Here is a 17210-nt window from a genome sequence, read left to right as displayed (position 1 = left end):
TGGATTAAATCAGCTTCAAATCAAAGTCAGTTTTCTTTTACAACCTCTGATGTCTTGCATCACCTGATATCAAATGTATTAAACGACCTAAGCTACTGATACGTCTGACTAAGTGGACCACTTGGATGCAATCACTAATGGGATCCACTTTTTTCTTTTGATTTTCCATCTTTATCAAGAGGGGGAGATATGAGACATATTTCTTTTAGTATGATTACTGTTAACTGTATTACACTGAACATGCAAATGTTCAAATGCTCCCAGTGGCAGTAAAATGTTCATGATGGCAGCTGGATAGAATAAGTAGCTTCAAGTGTGGCTCTGCCTGCCGGATGGCCTGTCAGAGCATTATAAGTGGAGCTTCAGCCTACTATAAATCTAAAGCTCCTCTCTCTCTTTCTCCAGCTGCCTGGTTTTCTCACTTGTCTCCCTCTCCTGACATCTCTCCCCCCACTCCAACAGCAATCATCTCTAACTCCTTACCTCTAAACCATTTCCCTTACACCTCAGGATTTTTTTTACCTTCTCAAACTTTAAGTCCTTTCCCTTCTCTCTCCCTCACTCAGTTCTGGGAGCTTTAAAAAAAAAGGGAATCAAGGTTGATCCATTAGGTTTCTCATTCTTTGAGAGAAGTCTCACAAAAGCGATTGTTGAGCTCCGTCGCTGAGAAAGCCACAATCCTATAGCTCCAATCTAATCTCTTCTATCGCCACAAAAAACTTACCAAGACCTGACATCAGTGCTGACTGCATCCTCTCACACACATGCACACACCCATGATTACACTTCCTTTCTTTCCCAAACCTTCCGCCTCGCTCCTCTTAGGTTTAAATCAGCACCTTACTGACTTGATGGCATACTGATTGTAGTAGCAAGTAAATGGATTTGAGATGTGCACCCAGACACGAGCATTTTGAAGCATTAGGGAAAGCACTCGCTGAGTGATTGAATCGCCGAACAGATTTGGTTTTGTTGGAAAAAAAAAAAAAGTGGTGGAGTATTTTAGCAGCTTGATATGGTGGTTAAGCTCAAAATTAGCTCATATTTTTTGGCTCGACATGGAACAGGTGGGACTCCAGAGCAACAAAGAAAACATGTTCACACACTGCTGTTTGGCTGTTGGGGTAATTGATGGTAACATGATTTTTTTTTTTTTATGCGACTGCACTTGATTTATTCTAAAATAAATGTCACCTATGATGGATCATTGCCTTTTGTTTCTAGAGGGAGAAACATGATTGTTTTGTCTTGTGGAGCTATATCTATGCTTCAGCATGTACTGTGGCAATTTTTGTTACTGCTTGGGTTTTAAGCAAGTAAAATATGAGCACATGAATCATGTCTGTGCCTCTAATCTAAGCTTCTGTCATAATAGAGTCATCTTCTTTTTCTTGTCCTCATCCAAAACCCACATTTATTCCACCTGGATTTTTCTAAGCATGGGGAGCTGTAGAGGCAGACAGCCCAGTACAGATGCACTGGGACGTATTGGGCATTCAGACTGCTGACTCCTGCCAGAATTACTGCTGAGTCTGGCCCTGTGTTCAAATAAACACTATCAAATGATACAATTGAGCTGTTTGAGTAAAACAGTGCTGCTTTTGCCTAAATCATTCCAGCACAGATTGTGCAGTGCAAGTGTCACCGCCTTGGGAAAAGGTAAGAGGTTTTTGAACAAACCATTGTAAATAAATAAACATATATTTAAAAAAAACTCTCACTTCCAACCATGAAATCAACCCCCTCAAGCTACAAGTCTAGGTTTATCCCATAAACCATTAGCATAACTTGTTTTTCTGACTCCAAGTGTTTATGTAAGAATAAAATTATCATATTCTGTTTCTAATAGAGATGAAGCGAGAGGTGGATAAAAAGCAGATTTGTCTTGCAAAGACCTTAGGTTAATCTGGCTGAGCAAAAAGGAATACAAAACACTGAGGTCGCGAACTCAAGTAATACTGTTTGTGTTCTCCAGAAGAAAATAAGAAATCTTGCAGCGTACTCCAACATCAAGTGAAAAGATGGCACTCTGCCACTTTTACATGAAATTGGAGAGAAAAATAGCTGCTAAACCCAGCGAATAAAAGAAATCTTTTAACTGCAGCAGCACAGACCTTGGGCCCCAGCAAGCAGTGTGTGACATATTTCCCACAAAACAAAACAAACAAAAAAAAACATACACAGTAAATGCAAAATTAAACAAAGGGTCAGTTCTGGCATGGCATGATGAGCTTCAGCATGAGAACATAATTAAAATGCGATCATTTTAGCAATGAAAAACACAAAATGAGTGGATTAAAAAACATTATTTTACCAAGCTATAAATATGTTGCCAAAACCAACATGCAGTGTTATGAACCTCTTGTGGTCTTTTTCACAGCAGGAACTCAACAACCCGTAACATGAAGCTGCCAATAACCTCACATTTTAAGAGCCTACTAGTCCTTGGTTCTGCTTTATGTTTCCACTGTGCTTGATAAAAATTGACAAGGCAGCAGCAACTTTGGAAACACTGATTCAAAAGGGGGCAGACATCATTTTTATGCGCTTCCTGGTAGACAAGCGCAGTTGAGGGACAGAAAATATTAGAAGACTGATATTGATTTTCTTTCACTTTTATGTGAATTTGAAATGGATAAATGTATGTCAACAAAGAGAGAAAGAATTTCAAAAGTGGATTGAAAACATCCAAAATTAGAGGAGAGTGTGAAAGCTACAGGTCTGAGGAAAGAAAATTGGCATCTCCAGTGCCAACAACAAAATGGATCAATGACAAACTTTCTCACGTTGGTTGAGAGAATTTTAAACTTCAGTATCAACTTCTGAGCAGAGATGAATTTCAGGAACGCAAAGAGCGGTTGAAACAAAACTGGAACCTTTGACAATGGGTAGATACTGAAGCAGTCATTTTACAAGAAAATAAACTTAAAGCTGGGGTAGGCAATTAGTTTCCTTGTCTTAAGGCAAAAAAATCCACATAAACTTTAAACATACTGTAAGTCAGAGGTCTGAGAGAACACAAGACTGCAGCCACTTGGCAGTGTTTTCAGGCTTTGGAGAATCTAGCCTGCGAAAGGAGACTTTGGCAAATCGCAGGTCATTTCCAGACAGCGCAGCCATCAATCATGTGAATCACTGCTTGTGAACTGCAGTAAAACTGTCAAACTGAGCAGCGCTGATCAAATATGAATCAGAAACACTTTTATTGTTATTGCCTATGTCTTGCCTCAAATATTTCAGAAAAAATATTTTAGTGTCGTTTTGACGTGTAAAATAATAAAGTTTGTGATTGGGCAATTAAACGGAAACACAGTACCACCCACTAGCCAAAGCAAATTTTCTAATTTTGCAGCTAAACAGTAAAGCATGTTTCTGAAAACATTTAAGGCAAAGCAATGACAGAGTCTTGACATATATTTGATCTGTGTTGCCTATGTAAACAGTTTAACCACAGTTCACTAGAAGTAATCTGCATGATTGACAGTTGCTCTCTCAGGAAAAGGCCTGTGATTCGCCAAAGCTTCCCATCCCGCACTATATTTTCCAAAGCCTAAAACAGAGCCAGGCCGAGATACAGAGGTGTAGTGCTCTCTCAGACCTCTGATCTGCACTATGCTTAAAGTTTATAATGGTTTTTTGGCCCAGTGGCAGACAGCTGCGTTAGAGTCGCCTCTGCTCTGATTGGTTGTTTTAATGATTCTTGCAAATGCCATTACGAGCACTATGAGGAGGCAGTAAAGCCCGATTTAATAAGATAATCTGCCTCATGTGCTACCGTCAGGACATAGTGTAAGTAACTGAATAAAACCCTTTGTCATATTCGATAATTTAAGTTACCTACTGTAGCTTTTACCCCTGTCTTGCCAAGAGTTACAGTGAGAAGACTGATACCACTCTATTTCTGCATACCGTATGAAGCCACCGCTCACAGCCAATTAGCTTAGCCTAGCATAAAACCAAGCCGCTGTGAACAGCGCAAGGCATGAAGCCAATTTTACACGTTGGCAAAAGGTGGAATTACACCATACAGGTCTTTCATGTGATGCCATAGGGCCCAAAAAGACTTTTACCCATAAGCTTATATTGGGAGAGGGATTGTAAATCAGTGGATACATTTTTTTGAGCATCATAACCCATGCTAAATGATTTGTTTTGCAATCAGGATTTCATCTATTTGGTCCGAGATTTCATAAATCTAGAAGAGACACATGATTTGATTATTTTATTCCCATTCAAGCTAGCGAAATGCTGAACCAGGAAGTTAGCAGCTCGGCTCAACAGTTTTTTGTCTTCATATGCCACTGAGAAACTTTTTTTAGGAATGAACAGTGTACTGCCTGCAATACTTTATCCAGATCTCTTAATACATCTCTGCTAGAAACAGCTAGCATGGCCTGTCGGTTATCTTATAATGTTCACCATTGAACAGAGCCAGGCTATTCATCTCCCTATATCCAGTCTTTGTGCTAAGCTAATTAACTGCTAGCTGTAGCTTTATATTCACCACTCAGATATGACACTAGTAAGCTATTGGTTTTCTTATTCATTATTTTTGAAGGAAACCATAAGTAGATTCCAAAAATGTCTGTCTATTCCTTCAAGTTTAGGGAAGTTCCTGCTGTGGAAAAGGACTATTTATGTGCTAACCCTTCCTGATTAAACCTCCGCATAAAGCAGCAGCTACACCAGCAGAGGCACCAAGCCATGCAGAGGTTTTGACATTCATGAGGCAACTGGCCAGATCAGAGACCCATGTTAGTGTATTCACACCTCCCTGGGTAGCATTACAGAAGAGCACAGAGGGTCTTTACACAATGTAAATATGCTGGAAATGTGACGTGTTAATATTTCATACAGTTCATGTGACACAGGCGTGTGGTCATGACAGTACTCATCCTCTGAATCCTCTAAGTGTTGCTGCTGAATATAAAGATGAGCTGAGGTCTGTGCACCTGAATACACCATGGACTGTACTCACACCGCTTGTTCTGGTGGTGTTAGCTAACTTGTTTTTGCACAGTAGCAATTTATAATCAATCTCCCATCTACCCTTGAACGTGTCCACCTGCAGTCACAGTCTCCCTCATTATGGCCACCCGCAGTGTGAATACAAATGTCAGCCTTTCCTCCAGTCCAACCAGCCATTACAATCAATCTTTACTCAAAGATTGTCCCAAGTGTGATGCTCAATTAGCTGTTTGTGTTTCTGTCGTGACAACGTGCATGTGTGTGTTTCCCCGAGCCTCTGGTAACTGTGATTGCGCTGCACCATCTCCCATCTCTAATAGCATCTCTGACCCCAGCTTGAAACCTCGCAACCTTGTTAGCCCTCTTTGCCCCCAGCAGCGGCAGCAGGCACGGTGGTACTCACGCTGGCAGTGACCCCAGGATCGGCGTGTCCATCCCCAGCAGCAGTCCACCCTGGCCCCGTATCGACACAGGCCGTTGGACGAGGCCATCTGCCGCGGCCACCTGTGAGGGGATGACATAATTAGTTCACAGCCAATTAAAATGTCTAAATGAAAAGCAGGGGTCTTTTCAATGTTGTTTGGTGGAAGGCTTCAAAGCACTCACAAGATTCATTTCATTTTCCTGCTGTTGAGGGAAAAGACTAGTGAAGTTTTTCTTTTGCACAAATAAAAGTCAGCCCATTCTTTTTACCTGATAAAATGCTTCTTTGAGGAGTTTTCCTTGTCTATATTGACAGTCTAAGAATGGAAAGTGTTGCATGTTGTACAGATTGTAAAGCACTTTGAGGAAAATTGTGATTTTGGGTTAAATGAAACTCAACTTGACTAATCTGTGTCAATGTTTTTAAGTACATAATACCTTTAACAGCACCAAAGGGCCCAATTTCTAATGCACTTGAGTATATCAGAAATTTCTGGAAAATGCCTTTTACACCTTTCCAGATTCCAGAGTGACTTCTTTCATCCTTTTCTCGAAGAAATTCCTTTTATATATAACTCAGGGTTCCCCACACATTCGTAAATTTGTGGCGGACTGCCACAATTAAAACATCTGCCACCAGAAATAGATTTTCTAGCAATATTGAACTATATATAAAATATGTTTTTTAGCTGTACCACACTTTCAGATCACTGAGTGAACTGTTGTCACAGATGGAGCAGAAGAACACCTGGTGCAGTGAAACTGAAAAATAATCGTTCATTATACTGGGTCTAACATTTTGCATTCACTCACTCTGCACTCTGCTTCTTCTCTCATCCATCGATCTGATCAGCTCTGGCTAGATCAACTGATCAGTTATCAGCAACTCAAATTGCTGCTGAGGGATAAAAATAACTCATGATGAGTTTCTCCTGTGTTGCCTTCATGGACCCACAAAAACATTAGAATTAAGTGCACAGAATGATAATAAAAAGGGCACACGCTAAAAAAATTTTTTTTAAAAACGCCATCAATCATCAGCCACTACCACAGTTTCTGATTCTGTGGGAAACACTCCACCTATTTGAAAAACAGCAGATATTTTTTGAGGGAATTGCCAAGCTAATTTCATTTCATATAACATAACAGCATAATTTTTTAATAACATTTTTCATAAAAACCATTCTGCTGCTTTTATTCCCTAAACCAAGGACAGGAGTCTGAACATGAACTTGCAGTTATCAAGGTCCTGCACTTTTTATGCCTGCTATGCCCCCAAACAACTAAAGACTAAACAGTGCATGAATATGATATTTGATAAGATATTTATTTCATTTTCTGAAATAAATATCTCTGAACATAATCCTGGCAGCAATATGTTGCCAAAACAAAAGCAGTTTAGTAACCCACAATATAATTTCTGGGAGAAAGTGTTGTGTCTTTAGGTGCCTTTTTTTTCTACCCACTGACAGATATTTATTTTACTATCTTGTTAGACAAAAAACTGCAGCAAATAGTCATATTTCAAAAGCTTGACCAAGAAATGCTAGTCTTTTTTGCTTCAAAATTCAGTCAAATACATTTTCTCAGGGTGTTGAAGGTTGATGTTTCACTGATTCCCTATAGCAGATTATCTTTGCGTCTTGAAAATAAAACTGATAGCACATCAGATCGTGTTGGTTTGCGCAATGTCAAACTGAAGACCCGTGTTGAAAGCCTGCCTAACCCAATTTAAATTTCGCCATGAGTGTGAGTCTGTGCACCGCTCTGATCTGAGAAGACCACATTACTGTAGCGTTGATTATAACTCCTGTGAAACAGATCAGAAGCTACTGCCTGGTGCTCTTGTAAATTCAGTATGTTTCCTATCTCCATCGATTACACGTTGAGAGTATGTGTCACTGTGCTGCATGTACAAAGTATCCACCACACAGTTTTCATCACAGCGGAAGATAACATCATCCCTGCTACAGGGAGAACATGCAGGTATCAGTGTTTATAGAGATATAGGTTATTTTCAAAGCACCGCAATTCGTCTAAGAGAAATTACAGCCGGATGTTTTTGTTACACCATGTTCTATTCTGCTCAGAGCGAGAAATAGCTTCTTGGCAGACAGTGCATGTGGATTACCTTTTTATCTGTACCAAGGCTCACCACATATTTATGGAGAGAATAGGGTGAAGGAATGAGTCCATTTAAGGATACTGATGAAAATCCACACAGCATACTTTGAGAGCTCTGGGATGTTACCTAAAATGTAACGAATAATAAAACAGAAGCTAGGAAAGAACAAGCTGGGGGATTTTTTCTATAGTACAATAAAGAAAACTATCTCCTTGTATATTAAGACTGCTCTTTGATTATCATTATAAGAGGTCTTGAGCGAGTTTTGCATAGGCCTGAACTATACAGGTTACACAGAGGAAACACTGTAATCCAGCTACAAAACAAAAGAGAAAATCTCTTGATGTACTTCCTTTACACAATAGATGCTTTCTTTTGTGCCTTGGTGAGAGAGGGAGGTCCTTGCTCAATATTCAAGGCACATCCTTTGCCACTATCCCTGCCTGTTAGTGTCTCTATGCCAAGATGAGGAAATGCTAATGCTTGGCCCCGCTGCCAATCACCTCGCTGGAAAAAAACCCAATGGATGCTAAGTGAGAGTGGCAGATCCAGGGAAAATGTTTGTCTGCTGCCTGGAAAGCAAGGAAGGCAGTCAGGCAGGGAAAAGCTCCAAGCACAGAGAGGAGAGGAGAGGAGAGGAGAGGAGAGGAGAGGAGAGGAGAGGAGAGGAGAGGAGAGGGCGAAATAAAGGGGAAATTAAAAGAAAACAAAGGAAATTAAATAAAAAGGAAAGGAAAGAAAGGGAAATTAAAACAAAGAAGAGGAATCAAAAGGAAATAAAAAAGAATGAAAGGAAACAAAAAGAATGAAGGAAAGGAAAGGAAAGGAAAGGAAAGGAAAGGAAAGGAAAGGAAAGGAAAGGAAACCAAAGAAATTAAAGTGAATGACAGGAAGACAAAAGGAAAGAGTGAAAAAATAAAGGAAAGAGTGAAAATAAATTAAAAATAAACGAAGAGAATGAAAGGAAACAAAGCAAAGGAAATGAAAAAGAAAAGGAAACTTAAAAGATAGAAGAATAAAAGAAAACAAACATAAAAAAGGAAACTAGAAAGGGGAAAAACAAAATAAAGGAACTGAGGGAAAACAAAAGGACAAAAGGAAAAAGAAAACAAAACAAAAAGAAATTAAAGAGAATTAAAGGAAACTAACAGAAAAGCAAATGAAATGAAAACGGAAACAAAAGGAAATTGAGTCGAAAAAAACAGAAAAGGAAATGGAACACTGTAAAATCTAATAAAAGTTGGTTTCACTTTAAAAAAATGACAAAACTAATTGCCTTGAAAAATGCAAGTAAACATAACTATCAATCTTAATTTATGTTCACATTATATTAAATTGTTAAGTTTTATTAACGCTTTAAGCATTGACTTAAATTTTGAAGTTGTAGTTTAAGTTGCTGCTTCACAAAAATAAGTAAACACTTAACACTTAAATATAAAATAAACAAAACTTAAGATTTAGAGTTTTAAAAATCTTTAGTTATGGAAACAGAGAAGGAAACTGAACAAAAAGAGAAGGAAAGGAAAAGGAGAGGTCTGGACAGCAGCCAGGTTTATATGCCACTATCTCTACCAATGACATGCACCCACCCACACACACACACACACAAATACGGCACCTGCTGTCCCTCCATACTGTAAACTTGTTAATAAAACAAGACCATCTCTGCCTGTGGCAAAAAAAAAATCCCTGCTGGATTTGGAGGATGGTGCCACCTTTAAAAAACACCTGACTACCTCCCATGACATTTCAGTGATATTTAAAACTGGTGATTCCAGCCTGATATTCTTGTACACATGCTTCTTGAATGTATTCCTCAGTGTGCTTACTGTAATTATCTTCTTAGAATATGGAGGCATGATGCTACGGGTGCACCTGCTTTTGTAATACCTTTTGGTCTCTTTTGCACTTATATGACATTACAAAGTAATCATTGCACACAATTACTCACAGTAAAAAGCTTTCTATACCAGAAACACTGTCATATTTAACAGTTTACAAAGATTCTGTGGGTTAAATAGATATTTTGACCTCCAGAGCTCCATCTGAATGTAAAACAAAATAATAATAATAACAGTCATACATCCAGGGTTAAACCCGGTTGGACCAAGGTTCGGTCTGTGGGCAGGGGCCCTTCTGTACGGAGTTTGCATGTTCTCCCCGTGTCTGCGTGGGTTCTCTCCGGGGTCTCCGGCTTCCTCCCACAGTCCAAAGACATGCAGCTCAGGTTGATTGGTGATTCTAAAATTGCCCTTAGGTGTGACTGTGAGCATGTATGGTTGTCTGTCTATATGTGTCGGCCCTGCGATAGTCTGGCGACCTGTCCAGGGTGTACACCGCCTTCCACCCAATGACAGCTAGGATTGGCTCCAGCCCCCCCGTGACCCTTACGAGGACAAGCGAGTACAGAAAATGACTGACTGACTGACATCCAGGGTTTGAACTTATTACACACTCATGGACATTGGTGTATTTCTGAACAGGCGTATCATGCACAGGCCCGGGGACCCATTGTGTCAAAGTCCACTGTGGCCTTTACCTGCAAAATGTCACTCAAATTAAGATGCAACGATCAGGACTCAAAATGACAAAGCAACATAAAAAGACAATAAAGACATGCAAGGAAATAGCAATGACACACAAAATACCTACAAGACACAAAACAACCCAAAAAGGCACAAAATTACCCAAAACAGCCACAAAACGACTCCAGAGAGATGTACAACTACCACAAGGATACAAAAATAACTGCAGAAAGACACAAAACAACAATAAGATGCAGTATGACTACAAAGAGACAAAATAACAAAAAAAAGGTGAAACCACCATTAAGTCTGTGTGTCTTGCTCCTATGTAGGAGGTAGTAGGACCTTTAGCATATCTGTGCCCACAGGGCCATTGTCTCATAATCCGCCCATGCTCAGGGCATGAATTCACAAAGATACAGTGTAATTCGCAAAAAAAAGAAAAAAATGTGAAATGCACTTCAAACTGCACTGCTAGGCAAGTAGCGTCCCAGTGCTCTTTTACTATTTGCAGTATTTAAATTAGGTCATATGCATACATTTGATGCAAAATTGGCATCTTTTATGCAAAATGAGCCCCGTTGCAAAAATAACATAGGATTCACAGAGATCAGCACTAAAAGCAACATAGTTATAGTGAAATTAACTTCTCAGAATTGGTGGTAACTCCAACTACAAGGGGGTCATGCCCATACAATCCAATTATCATGGTATGCCTCTTCACCTCATCAAACAGGAACTGCTGTACACAGTCTAAAAATATAGCTTTTCTCCTCACTCTGCCATTGTTTTGCCTTTTATGTTTTTTGGCGCAAAGGCAATATTTACACTTCGCCACATGGATTATGGCAATCAGACAAAAAAAGGCAAATTGCTCTAAGCTACTAAACTTCATGGACATCTTTGAGCGCTTCTACATCAATAGTGCAATACCTTTTCTAAATCAGAACATGCAAATACAGATTTTGTAAATCAGCAGTTGTATGAGATGCGTAATTCATGGTGCTATCAGCAGCCGCTATCCATTCTTTGGAAATTCACCCATCTTGTGCCGTACAGGTCTTGACTAAAAGCTCTTTTTAAGCTCCAGAAACTCTGCCATTTCACCAATTTTGTTCTTTCATCTCTCAATTAAACTGATTTTGTCTCTTTACAACATTAAAACAAATCAACAACTTGTGAAATTGTTGCTTGTAATTCTGCCAGCTTGTCTTTTTCAGCCACTTTGGAAGTGTTTGTTTCCACGAGTTGCTTTGAAAATCACATCTGACGGTGTTGATTGCCAGATGTTGTTTAGAGAGCTGATACAGGCTATGCTGCTAATTAGCCTCAACTTTATATCACTGGCCAACTTATTCATCTTGTATGACTTTAGTACTTGAAAGATATGTGATCGAAATGTCCTCATTTGGTATTCCCATCATTTTGTTTGCCAGTTAAGAGCCAAAAATGAACTGGCTTCTACTGTTAAAATGTGAATATTCACTGGTTCTCTTGGTCCTCTATGTGTTTCAAATTTATTTATTAAAATAAAACCCCTTGAGATTTGCCATCTCGAGTTGGTCATTATTTATTTATCTATCTTTTTTCTATGATAGTAAATTGAATATATTTGGATTTTTGAGCGTTGTTCCAACAAAACAAGCAATTTATAGATGACAACTTGTGCTCCGACAAACAAAGATCTTTCTCTATTTTCTGACATTTTGAAGAGCAAAACCATAAATCAAGAAAATAAAAGGCATATTGAACAATAATGGCAATAACTTTTCATTGCAGCCCGATTTTTTTGTATTTGTGTATTAAAAGGGATTGAGGTTGATAAAAATGAAAACATTTTATCACAATGGAAATGACAGACAGATGAGGCAGCCAAAGTAATCAGTACCAAGAAAAGTCGATGGTCTATTTTAGCAATAAAACTTTTTACTCATTTTTCTACTCCCAGGAAATTATAATGTGGTAAAGCTGATATTTTGTTTGCCCCGAGGATTTTAACAAAAAAAAGAAGTTTTACATTAACTTTTCTTGACATGTCAGGATCATAAGGGCATGACATTTGACTCTGAGCACACGCTATAAACAAAGGAGCAGGAGGAGCAGGAGCAGAGTTTGAACTGCTACAGGGCTCCCAGTGGATGGTGGGCGAGAGGTGTCTGGCAGGTCTGTTTGGTGCTGTGGGAGAAGTAAGGAGCCAAGAACCTCATGAGATGCAACAGGTCCTGGATTATTGAATCAAATGTTTCCCTCTAATGCTTTCTCATACACACTCATATAAAAATACACACACACACACACACACACACACACACACACACACACACACACACACACACTGAATGTGGAATCCAGTTTCATGTTCTCAGTGCGTCTCAGTCCTCTCTTCAAGCTGAATTTAGCCGGAGGCAGTTGTGCCCCATAATGCGCTCTAAACTTGAAACTGGGGGTTTAATACAATTCGCCAGCTCTCCAACTCATCACATCAACACTGCAGCAATGTCAAAAGCATATTTTTGATTTCTTTAAACATCTATGGCTTGAAAATTATGACAAATCTCAATCAACAACAGGGTGACACTGCACAAAAATAAGAAGAGAATTGTTTTCAAATACATCTTGTCCCCAGTGATATTCAGAACAGAAAGCTGGCATATCAAATGGACTTGAGCATAATACCTGCATTTATTACCCCAGGGCTCTGAATAATGATCCTAAATTACACTAAGCCTTGAAGGAACTCAAGCAGATAATTATTACCCTTCACGGATGCCATGTGACACCTCTTCTCAAGCACACACTATCAGACAAGGTTCTTCCAGGAGCAGAACTATTCACTATGGGGACACCATCCCTCTTCCATTGTTTTACTAATGGATCCAGAGCTGGCTGTTCTCCCCTGCCTGACAGTGAAGAGTAGTCAGTCCATCACTCAGAGGAGCAGAGTGGAGTGTAGCGTGATAATTGGGACCGTGAAGGTATATAATTTAATCTATCTATCTATCATCCATCCATGAATCCATACTGAAGCATGCAAAGCGTGACAAATTTCTCTCACCAACACACATAGATGTTGATTGCTGCATTTGTAGCACCTCGGTGTGAATGACTTGCTCGGACCTGCCGGGCTCAGCTGAAGGCATGAGCTTGTGGAGTCATAAGGTGTCTGGCGTCTTAATGAAGCACTTCGGCCGCACGCGCTGCCAGATCCACAAGCTGACTGCCAAGTCTATCACATTAACACACAGCACTGTGTGGGATTTAAACTGAAAAATCAGCTGGCCCTATAAAAAAAGCACTTTTCTATACAAAGAAGATATGATAAAAGGCATTCACTAAGTGGCCAGAAAAATAAAAACACCTAGTATGATGTAATGCAATGCAAAAACAATAAACACTACAAAAAAATTTCTTTGTTATTACTTCCAATGCAGGAATATGTGTGTTGATTTAATTCTGTGGCATTTTTAAGGCTGCAGTGCAGAGCACAAAGCTGAAAGATGTCCACTTCGATCACATTTAGGAGGAGAAAAATGTTGGAAACATCTAACAATATAATGCAATACCTTCTCTTTTTCTTATATATCATGTCATGTTGCCTTGGTAGACCCTAAATGACTTACGATAAGTGCATCCAACCTCTCAAGGAACAAGAGGTAGATATTGTCAAGAACTGTAAGTGCACTCTTTACAAACAAACTGCTAAGAGCCTGTTCAGTGTTGCAATACAAGTGCTTATTGGATGTTTTCTTGTAAATGGGATGAAATGTTTGTAAGTGCTAGCATGGCATGTCAAGATGGAGCCTGAGTGGGTTTTCTGCAGCGGGAGATAGGCACAGACTGCATATGTGGCTTCAGCCTTACAAAGTACAACTAAGAGGCAGCCTCCATGGCAGAACAATGAAGTCTAACTGTAGTTCTTTAAATGGCCACTTGAGGCTGGCTCCAGAAGTGAGAGTCCCCATATGATAAAATGCCCAACTCTACAGCAGAAAAAAACATGTTTACAGCCTGGTACAAAAAAACAGTTTTGATCTCTGTAGCTAATTTCAACATTCATGACAAATACTGTTACTTTTGGCTCCAAAAAACCAAAATGGCAACGGCTAGAATGCCGAACTCAAAACTTCAAAACTGCAGTCCACAAACCAAATGGGTGACTTCACGGTAGCTACATCAATTATTTACACAGTCTATAGTTGAAATGCCAAACTTTACAGAAGAAATAAACCTTTCTAAGAAAAGGTTTTGGTCTCTATAGCTAATTTCCCCATCATGACACCTGTACATGGGTTTTTTTTTTTTATCAAGGCTAAATGTTATGCATACTATTTTGACTGAAAGGCTGTCTACCAATAGTGTCCTTGGCTTCTCAGTCAAATCCATCTCTCACTCCTCCACAGCATCAAGACTATTCAAACAAGACTGAGGCACACTCTTTGACCCTATGGTAGCTACAGGGTATGTAACATGCGCAATTTAACTCACAGAACTTTTTGGGTATATGTTCAAATGGATGCCAGCCAAATGTTTTCATATGGAAATCATTTGTATATGGTCTTTTATTAGGGTTTTTTCCAATATTTTTTTATTCTCAAGCATATCTTTCTAAACATATTTCGACTCAAGGCCGACTGCAGATGCCTCAGTGAAACAGATCAATCTCCCCAATGTTTCCTGATAGTGCACCAGCTATTGAGTCCTTCGGAAAGTGCAGACCAGATTTTACTGTGCATGTGTTGTACCACAGTAATATGACACAGTATGACAGTGTGACTTCTCATGTTTTTAACCCACTCGCACAGTGCCAGCCCAACGCCCAAATATTATCCCTTCTGGTTAAAAAAAAAAAAAAAAAAAAAGATGGAGATAGCTGAAACGTCAAACTCAAGGCTTCAAAACCGTAGTCCATGAAACAAACACTGACGTCACAGTAGCTGCTTCCATTATCTATATAGTCTACAACAGAATAAATTCCCACATAGTGTTAGCAATAATCAACATTATATCATAAATCTAGTATTTAGTGAAGGACTGTTAAATTGCATTGCGATGCACAAGTATCTGATGACAGAGTGACAGTGAGTGTATTACGAAGCAGACTGCCAACAAGCCACCTGACCTTGCTGCAACTCTTGCTCCTCTCTCTCTTTCTTTGTATAAAGAGAGCTGCATAAAGTCTATGTCAATATACTTAAATTACACATACTTCAAATTATATGACTGAGCTGTAGTAGGTTTCATTGTTGATGTTGCAGTTATTTTAATACAATGTAAAGTCTCCACTTACTCCCAAGTACTGTCCTGCAGTGAAAATGACAGCAAAACAGCAGTGAGAGAAGTTATGTTAGTCGTAAACTGAAGTACTGTGTGTGTGCTGACTCTTCTGTTGGGGCCTGGGAATGTATTAAGGTTCTTGCGTCTTGTTTACGGAGGTAAAGCACTTGAATGTGTGTGTTTTCAATAGGTGAGATAATGCTGAACTGTCAGCTGAGTCTGACTTCACTGACTGTTCACTCTCACAAAACACAAGACAAGGTTACACTTAAAATCTCCTCTGTGACTCATAATAAAGATGTCGGTTCCTCATAATTACATTGACATATGGACATATGCCTGATGTTAAACACTGAGAAAACTATAAAATGCATTATTTTTTAATTTCATAATGTTGGGCTACCCATAAAATGTGACTTGGACAGCATTTTTCGCACTCATTTTCAACCCCTAAAAAGCCCAAATGTGGGTCTGATATTACAACGCCAACATAACCTGGCAACCGTCCACGGCTTTGGATTATTACTGAGGAGGTCTGGTATGTGCTGCTTGGCTGCGATTGACTTAACAATTTAGTGACATCACTAGAGAAGAATATCCTTTCATTTAGGCTTCTATGTTACATGACAGGAAGTCAGCCGTCCTTGAGTCCCTGGTTGGTAAAAAGAGTGGCAACAACACCACACAATGTTTTTAGCAACAGATTCACAGGTAAGCACATTATGTGCAGCTATGGGAGAACAAAATGATCTTGCCAATGATGCCCGTGAAGGACCCTTCAGGAGTAGATGGATAAGCCTGTTAGGAACGCTCTCTAAAAGGCAATAAGTGAGAGAGACCAGGTAATAAATGGCTTTTTTGCTTGTGCTCTGTCTCAGGGGATATTCTCTCAATGAATTAATATTGAAGCAGAGACGCGGACCCAGGCAAGTTTATACCCATAAAAATTGGCAAATTATGGCCATGGTGACAAGGCACTCCATCAGGAGGGATGTTAATAATGTACAATATGCTGCTGCTGCTAGGTTAAAGTAAATGATCATTACACAAAGGCAAGCGTGAAATAAAAGTTAAAACCCTGCACATCTCATCAGACCACGGCCTGTCACACACACATTAGCCGTGCTGATTAAAAAAAGTCTTAAACAACGATATGCACTTACAAACGCTCAGTTCAAATGTTCTGTAATAATTCTGCCCTCTCTTTTATCCTCTCTCACACACTTTTACTTCTTACTTTGATATCCAGATCACTTTTTCTGAAATACTTTTGAACACAGCAAAAGAAAACTGAATTGAAAGAGCTGAAAGAGGGGAAAGGCTATATACCTCCAGATGTCAAAGTCTATCAACAAGCAGGTAGAATGGCAGTCGGTCTGAAATGGCTCTTTGAAATACATGCACACTATTTCAATAACAATTACTTCCAATAATCTTCAAAAGTTTTTTCTTTCATTTGAAAAAGTGAAACATGAGAGAGGATCCTGCTTTGGGGGCTGAGCCTGTCTGACAGAGATACATGGGAAGAAATAAAGTACAATACTGGGCTGCATTCTCTGTTGGAGATGTAGGAAATTTGGCAGAAAGGGCTCTTGTTTGTGTAACTCTCACTGTTTGGATGGTCTTCAGTCCAATTTTATTCTCAGCTCTAGAAATCCACCTCAATATGGCACACAATAAGAAATGAAATATAGTGTCGATTTAACACACCTCTTTAAACTGTGATAGCAGAAAGGAACAAAGCATTTTGCCAATTATCATAACTGGTACAATTAGTTTTTCACAATGTTTTTGTTTCAAAGGAATGGGACGAGGTTACGCCCAAATTACAACGTGCTTTTATGATTCACGGTTATAAAAGGGAAGGAGACAGAGAAAAAAAAAAAAACATCCAT

At 39.2% G+C, this 17210-nt stretch overlaps 1 protein-coding gene across 5 annotated transcripts in view; it reads right to left on the bottom strand.

The window, feature by feature from the left end:
• npnta (nephronectin a) overlaps positions 1 to 17210 on the bottom strand; it is a 64139-nt gene that overhangs the window by 43557 nt on the left and 3372 nt on the right. For all 5 annotated transcript variants that reach the window (XM_088075963.1, XM_088075961.1, XM_088075962.1 and 2 more), the window contains exon 2: positions 5372 to 5472. In XM_088075963.1, the coding sequence (XP_087932089.1) occupies positions 5372 to 5459 (88 nt within the window). In that variant the 5' untranslated portion in view covers positions 5460 to 5472. The remainder of the gene's footprint in view (positions 1 to 5371; positions 5473 to 17210) is intronic.

Source organism: Plectropomus leopardus, chromosome 3, assembly GCF_026936395.1.
Source record: "Plectropomus leopardus strain MGB_pleo_1.0 chromosome 3, ASM2693639v1, whole genome shotgun sequence".
Taxonomy (NCBI): Eukaryota; Metazoa; Chordata; class Actinopteri; order Perciformes; family Serranidae; genus Plectropomus; species Plectropomus leopardus.
The sequence above is the reverse complement of the archived record's forward strand: the minus strand, read 5'-3'. Positions and strand labels throughout refer to the sequence as shown.